Genomic DNA, 21,112 nt, shown 5'->3' with positions numbered 1-21,112 from the left:
CCTGTGCTTCTCACCTGGATGCACATCAGAATTTCTTGGAGGTGTTAAAAAAGAAAATTCTCTTACCTAGGCCCTACCACAGACAAACTTAATCAGACTCTCAGGGTTGGGACTCTCAGACCTGGGCTTTTAAAGAAAATTTCTTAATGGTGCTGTTTCTACAAGACTTAAAAGTTGGTTTAAAGACATTTGGGGAACTTCCCTGGCAGCCCAGCGGCCAAGACTCCATGCTCCCAGTGCAGAGGGCCCGGGTTCAATCCCTGGTCAGGGAACCAGATGCTGCATGCCACAACTAAGAGTTCGCATGCTGCAACTAAAGACCCCCGCACACCGCAACTAAAGATCCCACATGCTGCAACGAAGATCCCATGTGCCGCAACTAAGACCCGGCACAGCCAAGTAAATGAATATTAAAAAAAAAAAAAATTGGGGTTGGGGGGGAGGGAGATTCTTTTCATAGATGATCTTAGGATGCAGAGTAGCCGACCCAAGTCCAGCTGGTTCTGGACTGTGTTTAATCTGGTGCTTAGGGATCACCTGGGAATCCAGTTAAAATGCAGATTCACATTCACCGGGTCTGGGATGAGGCCTGTGATTCTGCATTTCTCACCAGCTCCCAGCAGACACCAGTGGCTGCCGGTGCCCAGAACACACTTTAAACAGCCCTGATTTAAAGGGAGTGTTGACAATACTTGTATTTCCTTTTAAAATTGTTGAAAACGTCCCATCCTATAGTTCTGACATGCGTTTACTCGGTTATTTCTCTCAAATCCTTTCGTGGCAGGAGACGAGGTTGAAGTAACAGGAAGTTTGCTAACAATCTCCTTCCCAAGGACTGTAGCTTCAGAGAAGTTACACATTATTCAGCCTTTGACTCCGACGTGCATCCAACTGATAAAAATAGCTCTTGATCAGAGAAACGACATATTGTGCATTTCTTCTTATTAGACCCAGGCAGTTGCTGTTTACTTATTAAAAATGTGATGAGTCACTTTTTAAGTGGTGGAAGCAAAATTGGAATTGTTTCAGGTAGAAGGGAGCTGAAGTGTCTTAAGGGTTATCAAAGACTGGAATACCCAAAGCCAGCAAAATAAACACTCCAAACCCGAGCGGACTTGGCCCCTAGGAAGCATTCGCCTGCCCTCATAGCCCCGGGTCTCTATCTCTTTCATTAAGGAAGGTATCATTTAAAATTTAATCATCCTGATACGGTTGCCAGCCAGGGTCAGACTGTCACATGGTAAGGAAGGCTTCTCCCTGCAGGTCCTTGGAACAAGGTCACACACTTAGCGGGTTGGCCCTTTGAATACTGAAAGTTCTCAGCCCTGGAAGGTACCTTAAACTAGGGACAAAGGCCCAGCATTTCCCAGTGCGTGTGATACTTACGTTCTCAGGTAGGATTAAGCATTTTCAGAGATTTTTTTACTAATCTGTACATGTTTCAAGCTTTATGAAAGTGGGGCAGTTTGTGATGATCACCTTGGGGATGTGCATAAGTGCAGCAGGTGTTTTTTAAAAATTATAATAATTAACAGAATCAATTAATACTTCGAACCTGCTTTCTTAGCAGCTCGCCTAACTAGCCCCCTTTCAGCAAAAGCTGAGTGGAAAAGAGATTTTGCTTTTAAGACCAACGGGTTGGAGCTCTGCCACATAAGTGCAGGTGTAAAGATAAGCAAATCTCAAGAGAAAAGTCCTTTGTAGAATAGTCTTAACTTTGTAAATAAGACTAGGTCACTGTTAGCCTTGGGGGATCAACTGATCTACAAGACCATGCTGGTGATTCAGAGGAGCAATGATTGATTGAAATGACTAGGATGAAAACATTTGAAATGGGACTTTGTGGATTTTATTTATATGTCACAGTGGGTGTGAAGAGGTGGGCCACTGATAGAAAATTTTTCCTGAGATGTGTAGCTCATTATGGTTAATTTCTAAATTGCTAACCTATTTCTAGTCTTCTCTGTTTTGCAGTAAACTCTGTTCATAAAATGGTGTTGCATCTGGTTCCCAGACCTGATTATATATCTGAATCACTCGGGGAGCTTTTATGAAATACAGATCATTATAGAGTCCTATATGCAGAGATTTTGAGTCATTAAAGTCCGGGATGTTAGAATAAACCTTTTTTAAAAAAAACACAACAGCTGATTCTGATGCAGAACCAGACTTGGAAATTATTTCAATATTTTTACTAATTATCTTGACATTTTTTCTCTTTTTTAAGAAAATGATTAAGAGTACAACAAGTCCAAATTACAGCCCTTATAAAATTGTAGTAAACTAAATTGGAGAACAGGATGTTTAATTTCCTAGAGACTTACATCCTCACTGGTATTTTTCTCCATCGTATCAGTTCATTTAAATTCAGCCCTAATACGTTGGCATAGTAATTTATTAATTAAAGAACATATCCCAATTAATTTTATTTTATATTAAGATGGTATAGTTATCAGTGTCTGCTGAAGTAACATAATTCTAGGGGCTCTTAACTGAGAACTAAAATAATGTTTTGTAGGAATTTTTAAAATATAAAATTTGTAGGAAAACCATTTTTTGAGCCGTTACCTTTAAAGTTTTCTCTAGTTCCTTAATTCATTGTGGTATCTTTGAGGTTAAGTAGTATAAACATAGGGACATTTTAGAATGATGAGCATGATAAACGCTGGAATCAGAGTCTGCTCAAGAAAGTTGTAGTTTTTCTGTGCACCTTTTTAAAAGTGACAGAAACCCTAGAGTCACGAATTTTTCAGCATCTCTTTACATTGTACTTTCATGATTTAAAACCATTTTCTAATACTGGTTTTCATGTATTTTTTACCGCAACCCACAAGAAACACATTAGGAAATGTCACCACCAGTGCATGTGTGTGTGTGCCTTTGTGTATAACTGAAATAAATATATAACTCAACACTTTACTAAAAGGGATGCACACTCAGATTTCCTATTCTGTTTTTTTGTTTTTTTTTTTATAAAAATGCTGGTCACGGGTGAAGGGAGTCAAAAGGTACAAACTTCCAGTTATAAATACATCCTGGGGATGTAATGTACAGCAGGGTGACTACAGTTAATAATACTGTATTGTATATTTGAAAGTTGCTATGTGAGTATATCTTAAAAGTTTTCATCATAAGAAAAAAATTCTGTAACTATGTGAGGTGACGGATGTTAACTAGACTTATTGTGGTGATCATTTCACAATATGTACAAATGTTGAATCATTATGTTGTATGCCTGAAGCTAATATAATGTCGTATGCCAGTTATACCTCAAAAACAATGCTAGTCATGTCCCACCGAATTGTAACACTCCAGGGCTGTTATCTATAGCAAAAGAACTCAGTGCTAGTTTGAACTCATAGAAATGGAGTAGGATGGCGGTTGCCAGGGCCTGGGGTGGGGGGCGGTGCAGTTATAAAATGAATAAGTTCTGAGGATCCAGTGTACAAATGATGATTATGGTTAACAATATTGTGTTACATACTTGGAAGCTGCTAAGAGAGTACATCTTAAACGTTGTCACCACCAAAAAGAAGTGGTAATTATGTGAGGTGATAGAGGTGTTAACTAACCCTACTGTGGTAATCATTTAACAATATATATCAAATCAACATGTTGTGTACCTTAAACTTCCACAATATTCTGTAGGTCAATTGTATCTCAAAAAGCTGGGGGTGGAAAACGAGCAAGGAGCTGGTATATTTTTTTAATGGTGCGACAGCGCCACCTACTGGGTGTAGCCCGCCAGTTACATGTTGGTCAGATCTCTGTTCTGAATAAAAAGTAAACTTGCTTTCTTTAAAAAACATGAATATGGTTCTATATTTTGCTTAAAGAAATAAAAATCTGAAATGAGTCATATTAGAAGGATAGTAATGTTAATTTTCTATTTCAAAATCTTCAATTATTGTTTGTTCCTTACAGGGAATAAATGAAACTATTTCTTCAAACTTCCTTTTTCCATAAAGTCTACCTTTTTAACTATCTTTGTATTTGATATTCTGCCTTTAGGACAGGGTAACCTTCAGGAGGATAATTGTAAAAAATAATGCCAAAAAGAGAAAAATGTATGAAAGCTTTATTGAGTCACTGCCATTCCTTAAATCTTTGGAAGTAAGTATATGTTTGTGCTTTTATTTTATTTTGCTTTAAAAGATTCTGTTTTGTTAGGAATACTTAGTTCTGTAGAAGGTTTCTTTGAATAATAATCTATCCATATTTTCATTTGAAAAGATTCCAGTGTTTTTTTTACTGCCTGTAACTGCATTTGTTTTGTCGTTTACAAGTAATAGACCCCTAGGAGCATCTATAGCAGATTTATGTGTGGTCTCTATCTAAAAGCAGACTTAAACTAATCACATAAATATAGGCAAGAGCCTTTATAGGAAGAGGTCATCTAAATACAGAATGTCCTCACTGGCCTCTCCTTCTTTATTCCTTTCCTCCTTTCCTCTTAAAATTGACAGTCTAAGGTCTCTCTTTTTTCAGGCTACACTTATTCACACGGTGAACTTGGCAAATCCCCTGGCTTTAAATGTCTATTATGGTGATGCTTCTTAAAATTGACATCACCAGGCAAGGCCCTGCCCTTGAACACTAGGCTCATGTATCTAACTGCATATTTAACATTTCTTCTGGGATGTCTAAAAGACATCTCAGACCTAACACATCCCAGACCTTCTTCCCTCTCTTCCCCACCTTAGTGAAAGCAATGCCGTCCTTCTAGCATCTCAGCCAGAATCCTTGGGGTTGATGGACCAGTCTGCTAACATGTCTCTTTGTTGGCTTGTCAGTATCCACCGAGTAGCAAGCAATTCGGGCCACATTTCAGAATGCATATTGGGCAGCTGATCTTCTCCAGCAGTAGATCTTTTTAAATAAAAATAGGTCAGGGGTTGGAAATTCAAATGCCTTCAGAGCTAGGTACATAAAAAGAAGAAATGGTAAACTTGAAAACATGTGCTCCATCTAAAGAAACAGCTGCTAGTCCACCAGAGTTTATTTTTTGCTGCATGGAAATAAGGGCTGAGTGTTGCTGAATGCGCTGATTCTTCAAGAGAAGCTGGAAATTTAAGTTTTTATGAAAAACTTGTTTAAAATGCTGGCAGTTAATATAACACACACATGCGCACACACAAACCCACACACGGCTCAATTTATTTGGCCTATAGGCTACCATTTTTAAACCCCTGAAATAGTTACGATTACCTACCTGATTAGTCTGTTTAATATAGTTGTCCCTGTGTTTCCACGGGGATTGGTTCCAGGACCACCCCGGTGGATACCAAAATCTGCGGATGCTCAAGTCCCTCACACTGGTCCCTCCTTAGCCCCCGGGTTCCACATTTGTGGATACAGAGGGCCAACTGTATATTTATTGAAAAAAATCTGCATATAAGTGGACCTGCATGGTTCAAACCCATTTATATTATCAAATACAAGTGTAATTGTATTATTAAATACAAATACAGTATTATCAAGGGTATTATCCTTTTTTCCTTTATAGGTTTCTGAGCGCCTGAAAGTGGTAGATGTGATAGGCACCAAAGTATACAACGATGGAGAACAAATCATTGCTCAGGTATAATACTTTTTATGGATTCAGTTTGGGGTTATTTTCCAAAAGACTCCTATATACTGTAAGTCTTCATAAAATTTTCATGTGTGTCTATAGTTAGTATGTAGTGATGGGTTAAATGAATATTCTATCAAATGACCTGTTAAAAATGGTTTAATTTACAGCCATCAATCTATTTTGAGTATTTTTATTTTTGTAACTAACTCTTAATGAATATGTATTAAATCATCAAATGGATTTCTGCATAATTTTATATTTGTACCTGACATGAATGAAGGTCACATGTATAAAGAATGTCATTTATAAGAGGAAAACAAATGGTTATCACTCCATGAGATTTATTAATAAGGACCCAGAAGGTGCATCAGAAGATGTAGAAGTTTGCACAATCGGTTCATTGGCAAAACTTCCTGAGGCTGCTTCCTGATGAAATAAAACAAGAAGGGAACACGCTGCACCATGTACTGTACTGGCTTCCAGGCGCTACGGGCACTAAGGGGGCCAGCATGCTCTTTAACCCCTAATGCTTTTCTAAGATCCCATTGGAACCAGAAGCAATACATACGTATCTTGGTTAGAACAGACCTACCAAGAAGTAGGATTTATGAAGACAGTTAAGTTTTACAGATAAAGCATACCAACGATAGTACCTTATTTCCTAGTTACAGTTTTGAAGCATTGATTGCATGATTTAAACAGATTTTTAACAAATTCTGTAATTTTTGTATCACAATATTACTCTGTACTGTAATCTTTATCTGAAATATTGTCTCTTTCGATATATGTGAAACAAGATTCAAGGTGTGTGAGGCTGAGAAAAGAGTAATTATTTTATTATTATTATTTTTTAACATCTTTATTGGAGTATAATTGCTTTACAATGGTGTGTTAGTTTCTGCTTTATTACATAGTGAGTCGGCTATACATATATCCCCATATCTCCACCCTCTTGTGTCTCCCTTCCACCCTCCCTATCCCACCCCTCTGGGTGGTCACAAAGCACCGAGCTGATCTCCCTGTGCTATGCGGCTGCTTCCCACTAGCTATCTGTTTTACATTTGGTAGTGTATATATGTCCATGCCACTCTCTCACTTTGTCCCAGCTTACCCTTCCCCCTCCCTGTGTCCTCAAGGCCATTCTCTACGTCTGCCTCTTTATTCCTGTCCTGCCCCTAGGTTCGTCAGAACCTTTTTTTTTTTTAGATGCCATATACATGTGTTAGCATACGGTATTTGTTTTTCTCTTTCTGACGTACTTCACTCTGTATGACAAACTTTAGGTCCATCCACCTCACTACAAATAACTCAATTTCATTCCTTTTTATGGCTGAGTAATATTCCGTTGTCTATATGTGCCACATCTTCTTTATCCATTCATCTGTCGATGGACACATAGGTTGCTTCCATGTCCTGGCTATTGTAAATAGAGCTGCAATGAACATTGTAGTACATGACTCTTTTTGAATTATGGTTTTATCAAGGTATATGCCCAGGAGTGGGATTGCGGGGTCGTATGGTAGTTCTATTTTTAGTCTTTTAAAGAACCTCCATACTGTTCTCCATAGTGGCTGTATCAATATACATTCCCACCAACAGTGCAAGAGGGTTCCCTTTTTTCCACACCCTCTCTAGCATTGTTTTTACATTTTTTGATGATGGCCATTCTGACTGGTGTGAGGTGATACCTCATTGTAGTTTTGATTTGCATTTCTCTAATGATTAGTGATGCTGAGCATCCTTTCAAGACTTTGTTGGCAATCTGTATATCTTCTTTGGATAAATATCTGTTTAGGTCTTCTGCCCGTTTTTGGATTCGGTTGTTTGTTTTTTTGATATTGGGCTGCATGAGCTGCTTGTAAGTTTTGGAGATTAATCCTTTGTCAGTTGCTTCATTTGCAAATATTTTCTCCCATTCTGAGGGCTGTCTTTTGGCCTTTTGGTTTCTTTTGCTGTGCAAAAGCTTTGAAGTTTCATTAGGTCCCATTTGTTTATTTTTGTTTTTATTTCCATTTCTCTAGGACGTGGGTCTAAAAGGATCTTGCTGTGATTTATGTCATAGGGTCTTCTGCCTATGTTTTCCTCTAAGAGGTTTATAGTGTCTGGCCTTACATTTAGGTCCTTAATCCATTTTGAGTTTATTTTTGTGTATGGTGTTAGGGAGTGTTCTAATTTCATTCTTATACATGTAGCAGCTGTCCAGTTTTCCCAGCACCACCTATTGAAGAGGCTGTCTTTTCTCCATTGTATATTCTTGCCTCCTTTATCAAAGATAAGGTGACCATATGTGTGTGGGTTTATCTCTGGGCTTTCTATCCTGTTCCACTGATCTATATTTGTTTTATGTGCCAGGACCACACTGTCTTCATTACTGTAGCTTTGTAGTATACTCTGAAGTCAGGGAGCCTGATTCCTCCAGCTGCATTTTTCTTTCTCAAGATTGCTTTGGCTATTCAGGGTCTTTTGTGTTTCCATACAAATTGTGAAATTTTTTGTTCTAGTTTTGTGGAAAATGCCATTGGTAGTTTGATAGGGATTGCGTTGAATCTGTAGATTGCTTTGGGTAATATAGTCACTTTCACGGTGTTGATTCTTCCAATCCAAGAACATGGTATATCTCTCCATCTGTTTGTATCATCTTTAATTTCTTTCATCAGTGTCTTATAGTGTTTTGCATACAGGTCTTTTGTCTCCTTAGGTAGGTTTATTCCTAGGTATTTTATTCTTTTTGCTGCAGTGGTAAATGGGAGTGTTTCCTTAATTTCTCTTTCAGATTTTTCATCATTTGTGTATAGGAATGCAAGAGATTTCTGTGCGTTAATTTTGTATCCTGCTACTTTACCAAATTCATTGATTAGCTCTAGAAGTTTTCTGGTAGCCTCTTTAGGATTCTCTGTGTATAGTATCATGTCACCTGCAAACAGTGACAGCTTTTCTTCTTTTCCAATTTGGATTCCTTTTATTTCTTTTTCATCTCTGATTGCTGTGGCTAAAACTTCCAAAACTATGTCGAATAATAATGGTGAGAGTGGACAACCTTGTCTTGTTCCTGATCTTAGAGGAAATGCTTTCAGTTTTTTACCACTGAGAACAATGTTGGCCGTGGGTTTGTCATATATGGCCTTTATTGTGTTGAGGTAAGTTCCCTCTAAGCCACTTTCTGGAGGGTTTTTATCATAAATGGGTGTTGAATTTTGTCGAAAGCTTTTTCTGCATCTATTGAGATGATCATATACTTTTTCTCCTTCAATTTGTTAACATGGTGTATCACATTGATTGATTTGCATATATTGAAGAATCCTTGCATTCCTGGGATAAGCTGCACTTGATCATGGTGTGTGATCTTTTTGACGTGCTGTTGGATTCTGTTTGCTAGTATTTTGTTGAGGATTTTTGCATCTATGTTCATCAGTGATATTGGCCTGTAGTTTTCTTCCTTTGTGACATCTTTGTCTGGTTTTGGTATCAGGGTGATGGTGGCCTCTTAGAATGAGTTTGGGAGTGTTCCTCCCTCTGCTATATTTTGGAAGAGTTTGAGAAGGATAGGTGTTAGCTCTTCTGTAAATGTTTGATAGAATTTGCCTGTGAAGCCTTCTGGTCCTGGGCTTTTGTTTGTTGGAAGATTTTTAATCACAGTCTCAATTTCAGTGCTTCTGATTGGTCTGTTTATATTTTCTATTTCTTCCTGATTCAGTCTCGGAAGGTTGTGCATTTCTAAGAATTTGTGCATTTCTTCCAGGTTGTCCATGTTATTGGCATATAGTTGCTTGCAGTAACCTCTCGGGATCCTTTGTATTTCTGCAGTGTCAGCTGTTACTTCTCCTTTTTGATTTCTAATTCTATTGATTTGAGTCTTCTCCCTTTTTTTTAAAAGATGAGTCTGACTAATGGTTTATCAATTTTGTTTATCTTCTCAAAGAACCAGCTTTTAGTTTTATTGATCTTTGCTATCGTTTCCTTTATTTCTTTTACATTTACTTCTGATCTGATCTTTATGATGTCTTTCCTTCTGCTAACTTTGGGGGGTTTGTTCGTCTTTCTCTAATTGCTTTAGGTGTAAGTTTAGGTTGTTTATTTGAGTTGTTTCTTGACGTAGGATTGTATTGCTATAAACTTCCCTCTTAGAACTGCTTTTGCAGCATCCGAAAGGTTTTGGGTCATCGTGTTTTCATTGTTATTTGTTTCTAGGTATTTTTTGATTTCCTCTTTGATTTCTTCAGTGATCTCTTGGTTATTAAGTAGTATATTGTTTAGCCTCCATGTGTTTGTACTTTTTACAGATTTTTTTCATGTAATTGATATCTCTAGTCTCATAGCATTGTGGTCGGGAAAGATACTTTATACGGTTTCAATTTTCTTAAATTTACCAAGGATTGATTTGTGACCCAAGATTTGATCTGTCCTGGAGAATGTTCCGTAAGCACTTGAATAGAAAGTATATTCTGTTGTTTTTGGATGGAATGTCCTATAAATGTCAATTAAGTCCATCTTGTCTAATGTGTCATTTAAAGCTTGTGTTTCCTTATTTATTTTCATTTTGTATGATCTGTTCATTGGTGAAAGTGGGGTGTTAAAGTCCCCTACTATGATTGTTTTACTGTCGATTTCCCCTTTTATGGCTGTTAGCTTTTGCCTTAGGTATTGAGGTGCTCCTATGTTGGGTGCATAAATATTTGTAATTGTTATATCTTCTTCTTGGATTGATCCCTTGATCATTATGTAGTGTCCTTCTTTGTCTCTTGTAATAGTCTTTAAAGTCTATTTTGTCTGATATGAGAATTGCTGGTCCAGCTTTCTTTTGATTTACACTTTCATGGAATATCTTTTCCGTCCCCTCACTTTCAGTCTGTATGTGTCCCTAGGTCTGACGTGTGTCTCTTGTAGACAGCATATATACAGGTCTTGTTTTTCTATGCATTCAGCCAGTCTGTGTCTTTTGGTTGGAGCATTTAATCCATTTACATTTAAGGTAGTTATTGATATGTATGTTCCTGTTACCATTTTCTTAATTGTTTTTGGTTTGTTATTTTAGGTCTTTTCCTTCTCTTGTGTTTCCTGCCTAGAGGAGTTCCTTTAGCATTTGTTGTAAAGCTGGTTTGGTGGTGCTGAACTCTCAGCTTTTGCTTGTCTGCACAGGTTTTAATTTCTCTGTCGAATCTGAATGAGATCCTTGCTGGGTAGAGTAATCTTGGGTGTAGGTTTTTCCCTTTCGTCACTTTAAATATGTCCTGCCACTCCCTTCTGGCTTGCAGAGTTTGTGCTGAAAGATCAGCTGTTAACCTTATGGGGATCCCATTGTATGTTATTTGTTGTTTTTCCCTTGCTGCTTTTAATATTTTTTCTTTGTATTTAATTTTTGGCAGTTTGATTAATATGTGTCTTGGTGTGTTTATCCTTGGATTTATCCTATATGGGACTCTCTGTGCTTCCTGGACTTGATTGACTATTTCCTTTCCCATATTCGGGAAGTTTTCAAGTATAATCTCTTCTAATATTTTCTCAGTCCCTTTGTTTTTCTCTTCTTTTACTGGGACCCCTATAATTCGAACGTTGGTGCATTTAATGTTGTCCCAGACGTCTCTGAGACTGTCCTCAATATTTTTCATTCTTTTTTCTTCATTCTGCTCTGCGGTAGTTATTTGCACTATTTTACCTTTCAGGTCACTTATCCGTTCTTCTGCCTCAGTTATTCTGCTGTTGATCCCTCCTAGAGAATTTTTAATTTCATTTATTGTGTTGTTCATCATTGCTTGTTTACTCTTTAGTTCTTCTAGGTCCTTGTTAAACGTTTCTTGTATTTTCTCCATTCTATTTCCAAGATTTTGGATCATCTTTACTATCATTACTCTGAGTTCTTTTTCAGGTAGGCTGCCTATTTCCTCTTCATTTGTTTGGTCTGATGGGTTTTTACTTTGCTCCTTCATCTGCTGCGTGTTTCTCTTTCTTCTCATTTTGCTTAACTTACTGTGTTTGGGGTCTCCTTTTCGCAGGCTGCAGGTTCGTAGTTCCTGTTGTTTTTGGTGTCTGCCCCCAGTGGCTAAGGTTGGTTCAGTGGGTTGTGTAGTCTTCCTGGTGGAGGGGAGTGGTCCCTTTCTTCTGGTGGATGAGGCTGGATCTTGTCTTTCTGGTGGGCAGGACCACACCCGGTGGTGTGTTTTGGGGTGTCTGTGACCTTATTATGTAGGCAGCCTCTCTGCTAATGGGTGGGGTTGTTTTCCTGTCTTGCTCGTTGTTTGGCATAGGGCGTCCAGTACTGTATCTTGCTGGTTGTGGAGTGGAGCTGGGTCTTAATGTTGAGATGGAGATCTCTGGGAGAGCTTTTACCATTTGATATTACGTGGAGCTGGGAGGTCTGTGGTGGACCAATGCCCTGAACTCGGCTCTCCCATCACAGAGGCACAGACCTGACACCAGGAGCACTAAGACCCTGTCAGCCACACGGCTCAGAAGAAAAGGGAGAAATAAAGAAAGGGATAAAGAAAAAAAAATAATAAAAGTTATTAAAGTAAAAACAAGTATTAAGAATAAAAAAATTAAAAAGTAATAAAGAAAAGAAAAAGGAAAGAAAGAGAGCAAGCAAACCAAAAAAAAAATCTACCAGTGATAACAAGTCCTAAATAAAAACTATACCAAAAAAAAAAAAAAAAGGGACAGCCAGAACCCTAGGAGAAAGGATAAAAGCAAAGCTATACAGACAAAATCACACAAAGAAGCATACACATGCATGCTCACAAAAGGAGAAAAAGGGAAAAAATATATATACCTATATGTTAAAAAAAAAAAAGGAAGAGCACAACCGAATCAATAAACAAATCTACCAATGATAATAAATTCTAAATACTAAACTGCGATAAACGTAAAACCAGAAGCAAATTAGATGCAGAAAGCAAATCCCACATCTACAGTTGCTCCCAAAGTCCACCTCCTCAATTTGGGATGATTGGTTGTCTATTCATGTATTCCACAGATGCAGGTACATCAGGTTGATTGTGGAGCTTTAATCCGCTGCTCCTGAGGCTGCTGGGAGAGATTTCCCTTTCTCTTCTTTGTTCGCACAGCTCCTGGGGTTCAGCTTTGGATTTGGCCCCTCCTCTGCATGTAGGTCGCCAGAGGGCGTCTGTTCCCGCTCAGACAGGACGGGGTTAAAGGAACCGCTGATTCGGGGGCTCTGGCTCACTCAGGCCGGGGGGAGGGAGGGGCACGGAGTGCGGGGTGGGCCTGCGGCGGCAGAGGCCAGCGTGACATTGCACCAGCCTAAGGCGTGCCGTGCGTTCTCCCAGGGGAGTTGTCCCTGGATCCCAGGACCCTGGCAGTGGCGGGCTGCACAGGCTCTGGGAGGGGCGGTGTGGATAGTGACCTATGCTCACACACAGGCTTTTTGGTGGCTGCAGCAGCAGCCTTAGCGTCTCATGCCCATCTCTGGGGTCCACGTTTTTAGCCCTGGCTCGCGCCCTTGTCTGGGGCTCGTTCAGGCAGTGCTCTGAATCCCCTCTCCTCACACACCCTGAAACAATGGTCTCTTGCCTCTTTGGCAGCTCCAGACTTTTCCCCGGACTCCCTCCTGGCTAGCCGTGGCGCACTAGCCCCCTTAATAAGGCTGTGTTCTCGCCGTCAACCCCAGTCCTCTCCCTGGGTCTGACCAAAGCCCGAGCCTCAGCTCCCAGCCCCGGTGGGTGAGCAGACAAGCCTCTGGGGCTGGTGAGTGCCGGTCGGCACCAATCCTCTGTGTGGGAATCTCTCCGCTTTACCCGCCGCACCCCTGTTGCTGTGCTCTCCTCCGTAGCTCTGAAGCTTCCCCCCACCCCCCCCACTCCCGTCTCTGCTAGTGAAGGGGCTTCTTAGTGTGTGGAAACCTTTCCTCCATCACAGCTCCCTCCCACTGGTGCAGGTCCCGTCCCTATTCTTTTCGTCTCTGTTTTTTCTGTTTTCTTTTGCCCTACCCAGGTACCAGGGGGAGTTTCTTGCCTTTGGGCAAGTCTGAGGTCTTCTGCCAGCGTTCAGTAGGGGTTCTGTAGGAGTTGTTCCACATGTAGATGTATTTCTGATGTATTTGTGGGGAGGAAGGTGATCTGCACGTCTTACTCCTCTGCCATCTTGAAGGTCTCTCAAGAGTAATTATTTTAGAAGGCAAATAAACAAGTAAATCAATCCTCCCACACTTCCCACGTACATACAGATTAGCGCAGTCAGAGATTGGGACGACATAGAGACAAATTAGAGAACAAGGCTGAGGGTCTACGATATAAATTGAAAAACCGCAAAGTATAGAGCACTTTTGAAATGATTTTTTTCAGATGACTTTGAAATAATTACAGGTTCACAGGAAGCTGAAAAAGGTCCCATGAACTCTTCACCCAGTTTCTCCCAGTGCATCTTGCATCGCTAGTACAATATCAAACCTAGGAACGTGACATTGGCACAACCTACAGGACTTAATGCATTAGTTGTACATGCAATTTGAGCACGTTTTGAAAGCAAAATTACATGGCTGTCGATAGACCTATTATGATTTAAGATACTTGAAAATTTAACATGAAGCTCTTATGAAAACCTGATATAAAGGTAAGGGAAAGGAGATATGTATACTATACTTAGAATTTAGATATGTATACTATATACTTAGAATTTAGATATGTATACTATACTTAGAATTTAGGTATCTTTAGATACTAGTTGTCTTTTAAGCATTTGTAAACATACAGGTCTGCACTATAGTATAGTATAATCGAGACTCAACATTCCTTGTGATATAATCTGATACCGTATTTCTTGAATTGTACTAAAGAGTTTTGAAATACCTCAGTTTCTCCAGAGAGGCTTAGGGAGGTCAGTATCTGCTATCTTCTGTAATTATACTACTGTACTTAATTCAGAAGGCATCCTTGGAAGTCAAGGCAGTTTGTTTAAAATCCAAAACGAGAATATGGCTATGTGTAGTTAGAAACGGCAACACTTCCTTTTAGAAATCTTTTTGGGGCCTTGAGGTGGCTTGTCAGTAAACTGGCATCTAGAGCTTGGTCCCCAGCCAGATGCAGGACAAACATCTGGGCCCACACATCTGCTCCCTAAGCAGTCTGCTTGCTTCCTTCTATTTGGGAGTCGCTGGGTTATCTTGGGTCACCATGCTGATGCTTGTAGATTAGGACACACAGAGTGGCACATTTTAGCATGGGAGCAGCTGACAGAGGCAATGCTGCTGGGAAACGGTGCTAGCATTTCTAACTATTTATGTGCTTTATCCAGGCTGCAGTTCAGGCAAAATTCTTACCTCAGTGTTGTTTGCCATATTTTCTTGGCTAGTTTTAGCAGAAATACCTTGCTAGATAGTATATCATTTCAGATAATTTTTTACAAACGAAGTTGTTACAATGTAATTGTCGATCTTAACGTCTCAACTTAGAAGGGGACATAGCCTGCTCCTGTGGGGTTTCACCTTTCAGGCAAATCATGGTGGGATTGATTTCAGGGGTGTGATGGGCGCCGGGATTGCCGTCAGCTAAACTTGCATTTTCACCCTCAGTTTTTGTTTTATTCTGATAGGGAGACTTGGCTGATTCTTTTTTCATTGTAGAATCTGGAGAAGTGAAAATTACCATGAAAAGGAAGGTAAGTCCTAAAAATCTATGAAATATTAGCAAGAAACATAATAGATTTTCCTTCTGATGTTTAGACTAAGGTTAACTTTTACTTTTCTTAAGCTGAGTCAAAGTTAATACTTTCCATCACCTTGTCAGGGTAAGTCAGAGGCGGAGGAGAACGGTGCAGTAGAAATCGCTCGGTGCTCTCGGGGACAGTACTTTGGAGAACTTGCTCTGGTAACTAACAAGCCCCGAGCTGCTTCCGCACACGCCATCGGGACCGTCAAATGTTTAGGTAGGACTCACGCAGCCCTGGGCATGCTTACCCTGGTTGAAACCATTCTGTCTGCATTGTACGTATTCATGTTGTACAGATTATCTTACTGGGTTCACAAGTTTTATGGTCGCCACAAAATACAACAAGGTTAGGATTCATTGCATTATAAAGTCGATTTGTAGAAGCCAACATTTTTCCTTTAAAATTTTTCACACACTTATAATTTTGTGTTCTTTTTTATAGGCATGAAATAACATTTTAGTATGTCGTTAAAATAAGAACCCTGAGTACCAAGTTTTATATCGAATTTTTTAAATAAACAACATACACTGTGTTCCTCAAAAAAGGAAGGCTCAAACAGCATTTTTATAAGGTACACTAAGCTTTGAAGGGCAAGCTGGAATGTCTGTAAGAATACTTACTCGTCTTGTACTGGGAATCAAAGGTTCAAGCTTGTCGGAGCACAATAAAATCTCGTTCAGCTGTTTATTACTTCTGTGTACCACACAGCAGCTCAGCAGAAATGCCATCTTCAGCTGGAAGACATCTATATATAGCTGAGATTTTATATATGAGACATAACTTAGTTTAATAATGAAAAATATAGTTCAGGAGCTATCAGTATAGGTGACATTTTCTCTCTTTTTTAAAAGATTTATTTTTATTATTTATTTTTATTTGTTTTTGGCTGTGTCGGGTCTTAGTTGTGGTGCATGGGTTCTTCATTGCGGCACGCGGGATCTTTCGTTGCGACGCGCGGGCATCACTCTAGTTGTGGCGTGTGGGTTTTCTCTTCTCTGGTTGTGGCGCGTGGGTTCCAGAGCGTGTGGGCTCCGTAGTTTGCAGCACGGGGGCTCTAGTTGAGGCACGTGAGCTCGGTAGCTGTGGCGTGCGGGCTTAGTTGCCCCGTGGCTTGTGGGATCTTAGGTCCCTGACCAGGGATGGAACCTGCATTCCCTGCATTGTAAGGCGGATTCTTTACCACTGAACCACCAGGGAAGTCCCTAGGTGACAATGTCTTCAAGGAAATGATTCAGAAGTAATTAGCCCCTCTGTGCTCTTCATCCACAGTTTAGTAGCATAAATTTAGCTTCGATGTTCTTAAGATTTGCAAATATCCTCAGAATTTTCTTAGAGAATTAACTTTTTCAAAGGTTTTAAATAATATAATATTAATCAAGGGTTATACTTGGATGAAAAAGAAGACAATTAGAAGCTGACAGGTAATTTCCCTGAGTAGAGGTATTAGACAGTAGGAGTAAAGGCGATGTGAGTGGAATCCCATTAATTTTTTTCTATAATAAGTTATTATATTCACATTAAATTTGAGAAATACAGAAATACTTGCCTTTCGGCAAGTCTGAGGTCTTCTGCCAGCGTTCAGTAGGGGTTCTGTAGGAGTTGTTCCACATGTAGATGTATTTCTGATGGAAATACAGGAAAAAGTAAGAGTCACCCAATACCGCCACCGCCCAGCAATTTCCACGTCCTATTATAATTCCTTCTCATCTTTTTTATTTGTATGGGTTTTCTGTTTTAAAACAGTTTTGTAAACTGCTTTTTTCATCCGTTATAGCTTAGGCATTTTCTCATATTTATTACATCAGACTGTAACATTAGGTAAATATACACATTATGAATTATTTAATCATTCCCCACTGTTAAATAATTTGGGGAGTTTTGGCTCCATTTTGGGGGGTCGGGGAGAGCTTTTTTGTGTGGGTGTATGCAGAGACTACTTTTCCACATATAGGACTTTCCCTGAGAAATGCTTTTTGGAAGTGGGTTTTCTTTTTATCATTTTTGATAAATATTGCCAGATCACTTTTATTTGTACTTATTTACATGTACCAGCAGTGCAACAATGTTTGTTCACTCTATTGTCAACATTGCCTTTTTTACTTCTGCAAATTTGAGAGGCAAAAAATAAAGTACTTTAATTTGTATGATAGTATGATCATATTTTCATGTGTATATTATAAATTCAGTTTTAGAAAATGCTCGAGATAGGCAAGCTAAGCGACATAGAGCACATACTTACACAGTGGCTAAAATTATTATTTTGGCTGCCGTTTTGAGTTGACCATAGTGTAAAAGAATAAAAATCATAAAAGGTAACATTTGGATTCTTCACAACATAGCATCGTAAACACTGAGAAGGGAAAACGAGATAGAAAGCACTCCCTTGCTGCCCTTGAGTTCATATTACTAAGGTAGTGACATCAAAACTAGTTTATTTTTAAAATTCCAAGGTCTTGACATAAGAGTCCCTCATTCTTTTAACCTGGATCAGGAACCACCAATAGGACATCATATTGCCAAGGGACACTGGCTGCTTCCTTTCCGAAGTGGAATGTTTTTATCTTTATGCCTTCTTCTTGTATCTGATATTTATCTAAAAATGCCATTGCGTCATTGACATATGCGGAATAGATACCATAAATGACTTAGAAATTCTGCAGATTTGCAAAGAATGTTATTTTTCTTTTATTCTCCCCTCTTCTTAGCCATGGATGTGCAAGCATTTGAAAGGCTTTTGGGACCTTGCATGGAAATTATGAAAAGGAACATCGCTACCTATGAAGAACAATTAGTTGCCCTGTTTGGAACAAACATGGATATTGTTGAACCCACTGCATGAAGCAAAAGTATGGAGCAAGAAGACCTATAGTGACAAAATTACACAGTAGTGGTTAGTCCACTGAGAATGTGTTTGTGTAGATGCCAAGCATTTTCTGTGATTTCAGGTTTTTTCCTTTTTTTACATTTACAGTGTATCAGTAAACAGAGTAGTGATTCAATAGTCAATAGGCTTTAACATCAGTTTCTAAAAGAGTAGATCAAAACAATATCGACATACTGATAAAATGACTTTCTACTCCACAAAATTATGATTTGACTGAAAGGTTTATTCAGATGATTATAATATACTGAAAGTATCTGTGTTTAAGAAGATAATTAAAGGATATTGTCATAGGCAATGTGTGTTCATTTTGACTCACTCAGATTGATATGTTATGACTACGCCCATGTAAGAGGGAACTTGGCAGTGAATCATGCTATACAGCATGGCATCACATTCTTTTTACAACTCACTATATATAGTACGTACAACTTAGTAATGTTTGTTTTCAAGTTTTTCTGGCTTGGTAAGTTATGTACTGGCCTTGGCCTATTGGTGAAATGGTATAAAACATCATATGCAATTTTAAGACCTTTTCTATTTTTGCAATAAAGTACCTTTTGACTTCTTTGGCATAATGTCAGTAACCTACATATTCCAGTGGTTTTAAGGACAGGCAGTTTAATCATTACAATAATAGGGAAGACTCTTTTTAGGTGAAAGGTCATTATTTTTCTCATAAAGCATCTATCTATGCTTCCTTTTTCCATTTTGCAGTTCTCTGTATTTGTTATCTTTAAAAATTTGAGTTTGACATTTAATGTCACAAATTGTTTTGTTTTTTTTTTTTTTGCGGTATGAGGGCCTCTCACTGTTGTGGCCTCTCCCGTTGCGGAGCACAGGCTCCGGACACGCAGGCTCAATGGCCATGGCTCATGGGCCCAGCCGCTCCGCGGCATGTGGGATCTTCCCAGACCAGGGCACGAACCCGTGTCCCCTGCATCGGCAGGCAGACTCTCAACCACTGCGCCACCAGGGAATCCCTGTCACAAATATTTTTAAATGCTCTTTAAACTTACATGTTGTCTTCTGAAAGCCTAAGATCTTATTATATATGCTAAAAAAAAAGTCTCCTATACCAAAAATATTTGGGGTCCTTATCAACATGCCCTTAAGATATCTCTGTGTTCTTCACTAGATGTACATAATACAATCCTTTTCAGACATCTGCTCCCAGGGGTTTCCTCCAAGGTGGGAGAAATAAATTTTTATAAGTAAAACATATATAAACATAAAAGGAATTTCTGTCCATTCCATATACACCATTAGGCCTTGCCACTTGCTTTAATGTAGACTCTCAAAAGTGCAGAATGAACTCAACTGAATAGATTTTTGTTGACAATTGACATGATTATTCTGCTACATAAAATGAATTTAATTATGTTCAACCAAAGGAATATATTCTTACATGATTTCTAGGCCTACATGACCCCAACGTCTAGAGAGATTAATTCTAACCAGTTGTTCCCTTTTAAATGAGCAATTTCATTTTGGGAAACATGTTTCAAAGAAATATATACATGGGTAAAAAGATTCTGTGGCTAGTGTGGTCTTACTAGAGAATGTTTATGGTCTTGCTTGTATAATGAAAACGTGGTTAAAATATGTTAATCAGATATGTATATATGAGAAGTATGTAAAGTATACCTTCAGCCACATTTTAGAACAGTTTTAACAATTTTGCAAACTTTCCCGCAGGAAGAGAGCTTACTACATGAAGAGGACTTGTTTTCTATTTCAGATTTTAAAGGCCATGTCTGCTAAACAAAAAACACAAAGAACCCCAAATTCCTCGTTCATCATTCTGTATTCTCAATTTTATTCACTTTTTCAGGTTACCTGTTTTGTTGCATAAGCTGATTGTTAACTATACATGCCTGTTTAATAAAGAACTCTGACCAAGGCTGTAAATGCCAGTTACATTATTTTCAGTATTGTTGGTTATATTTAAAATTTCCTTATAATAAAGCACACTTTTATAATAAAGTGTTTTCAATGAGTTTTTTTTCCCACTTGTTTCTTTAATGTGACTTCCATAGGGCACATTGTACTATGTGAAAAGCATGACAGAGATAGGGCATATGTGAAAGGTAAGCCCTGAGCATCACACAGCAAGGAAGTATGGTTCTGTAGGGCAATAGGTTTTTAAAAATCTTAACTATTGGTCATATGTGATTTAAATAGTTGTGGTATGTTACAGACTAATTCGGCCATTTAGAATAACCAAGTAAATCTAGCACACTAGGGAATTTATGTGTTAAAGTAATTAAAACACGGCAAGTTTGAGTTGTGAATGCCATTATTTAATCACAGACCAAGAGTCCTTACTATTTGGAAATTCTCTGTTGATGTTTCATTCAAGGATGCATTATGTTGCTAAGAATTATGGGAGGACACTCTTTTAACACAAAGGTGCTTCCCTTTATGTAGAGAGAGAGAGAGTGTGCGTGTGCGCGTGCGTGTGTGTCCTGCCTTTCGATATGAACTAGGGCTTGGTGCATATACTTTATTTTTTAATTTTTTTAAACATCTTTATTGGAGTATAATTGCTTTACAATGGTGTGTTAGTTTCTGCTTTATAACAAAGTGAATCAGCTACACATATACATATGTCCCCATATCTCGTCCCTCTTGCGTCTCCCTCCCACCCTCCCTATCCCACCCCTCTAGGTGGTCACAAAGCACCGAGCTGATCTCCCTGTGCTATGCGGCTGCTTCCCACTAGCTATCTATTTGACATTTGGTAGTATATGTCTTGGTGCATATACTTTAACATAAATACTACTTGTGACGCATGCTGTGTGAATGTGTTTTTGGTTCATTCTTTAAACCCTGGCTAGCAGACTATTTAAAATGCTGCAAGTGAAACATAGGGCATGAAGCAAGGAATTTTGGATTTTACTGAAATATGTAGGATTAAGTGCTAAGTCCTTTTCCTTTCTAAAGCATCTTTAAAATATGGATATAATTTTTCCTAATTTTTTTCAAGAAATGTTATG

At 38.7% G+C, this 21,112-nt stretch overlaps 1 protein-coding gene across 1 annotated transcript in view; it reads left to right on the top strand.

Moving 5' to 3' along the window:
• Window positions 1-18,202, top strand: part of PRKAR2B (protein kinase cAMP-dependent type II regulatory subunit beta) — a 109,497-nt gene extending 91,295 nt beyond the window's left edge. The window contains exons 7-11 of the mRNA XM_065883689.1: window positions 4,012-4,113; window positions 5,507-5,581; window positions 15,116-15,181; window positions 15,310-15,448; window positions 17,938-18,202. Of these exons, the coding sequence (XP_065739761.1) occupies window positions 4,012-4,113; window positions 5,507-5,581; window positions 15,116-15,181; window positions 15,310-15,448; window positions 17,938-18,071 (516 nt within the window). The 3' untranslated portion in view covers window positions 18,072-18,202. The remainder of the gene's footprint in view (window positions 1-4,011; window positions 4,114-5,506; window positions 5,582-15,115; window positions 15,182-15,309; window positions 15,449-17,937) is intronic.
• The last annotated feature ends 2,910 nt before the right edge of the window (window positions 18,203-21,112 follow it).

The sequence above is a fragment of the Phocoena phocoena genome, chromosome 9, assembly GCF_963924675.1.
Source record: "Phocoena phocoena chromosome 9, mPhoPho1.1, whole genome shotgun sequence".
Lineage (NCBI taxonomy): Eukaryota > Metazoa > Chordata > Mammalia > Artiodactyla > Phocoenidae > Phocoena > Phocoena phocoena.
Note: the sequence above shows the minus strand (reverse complement) of the source record. Positions and strands in the feature narration are given on the sequence as shown.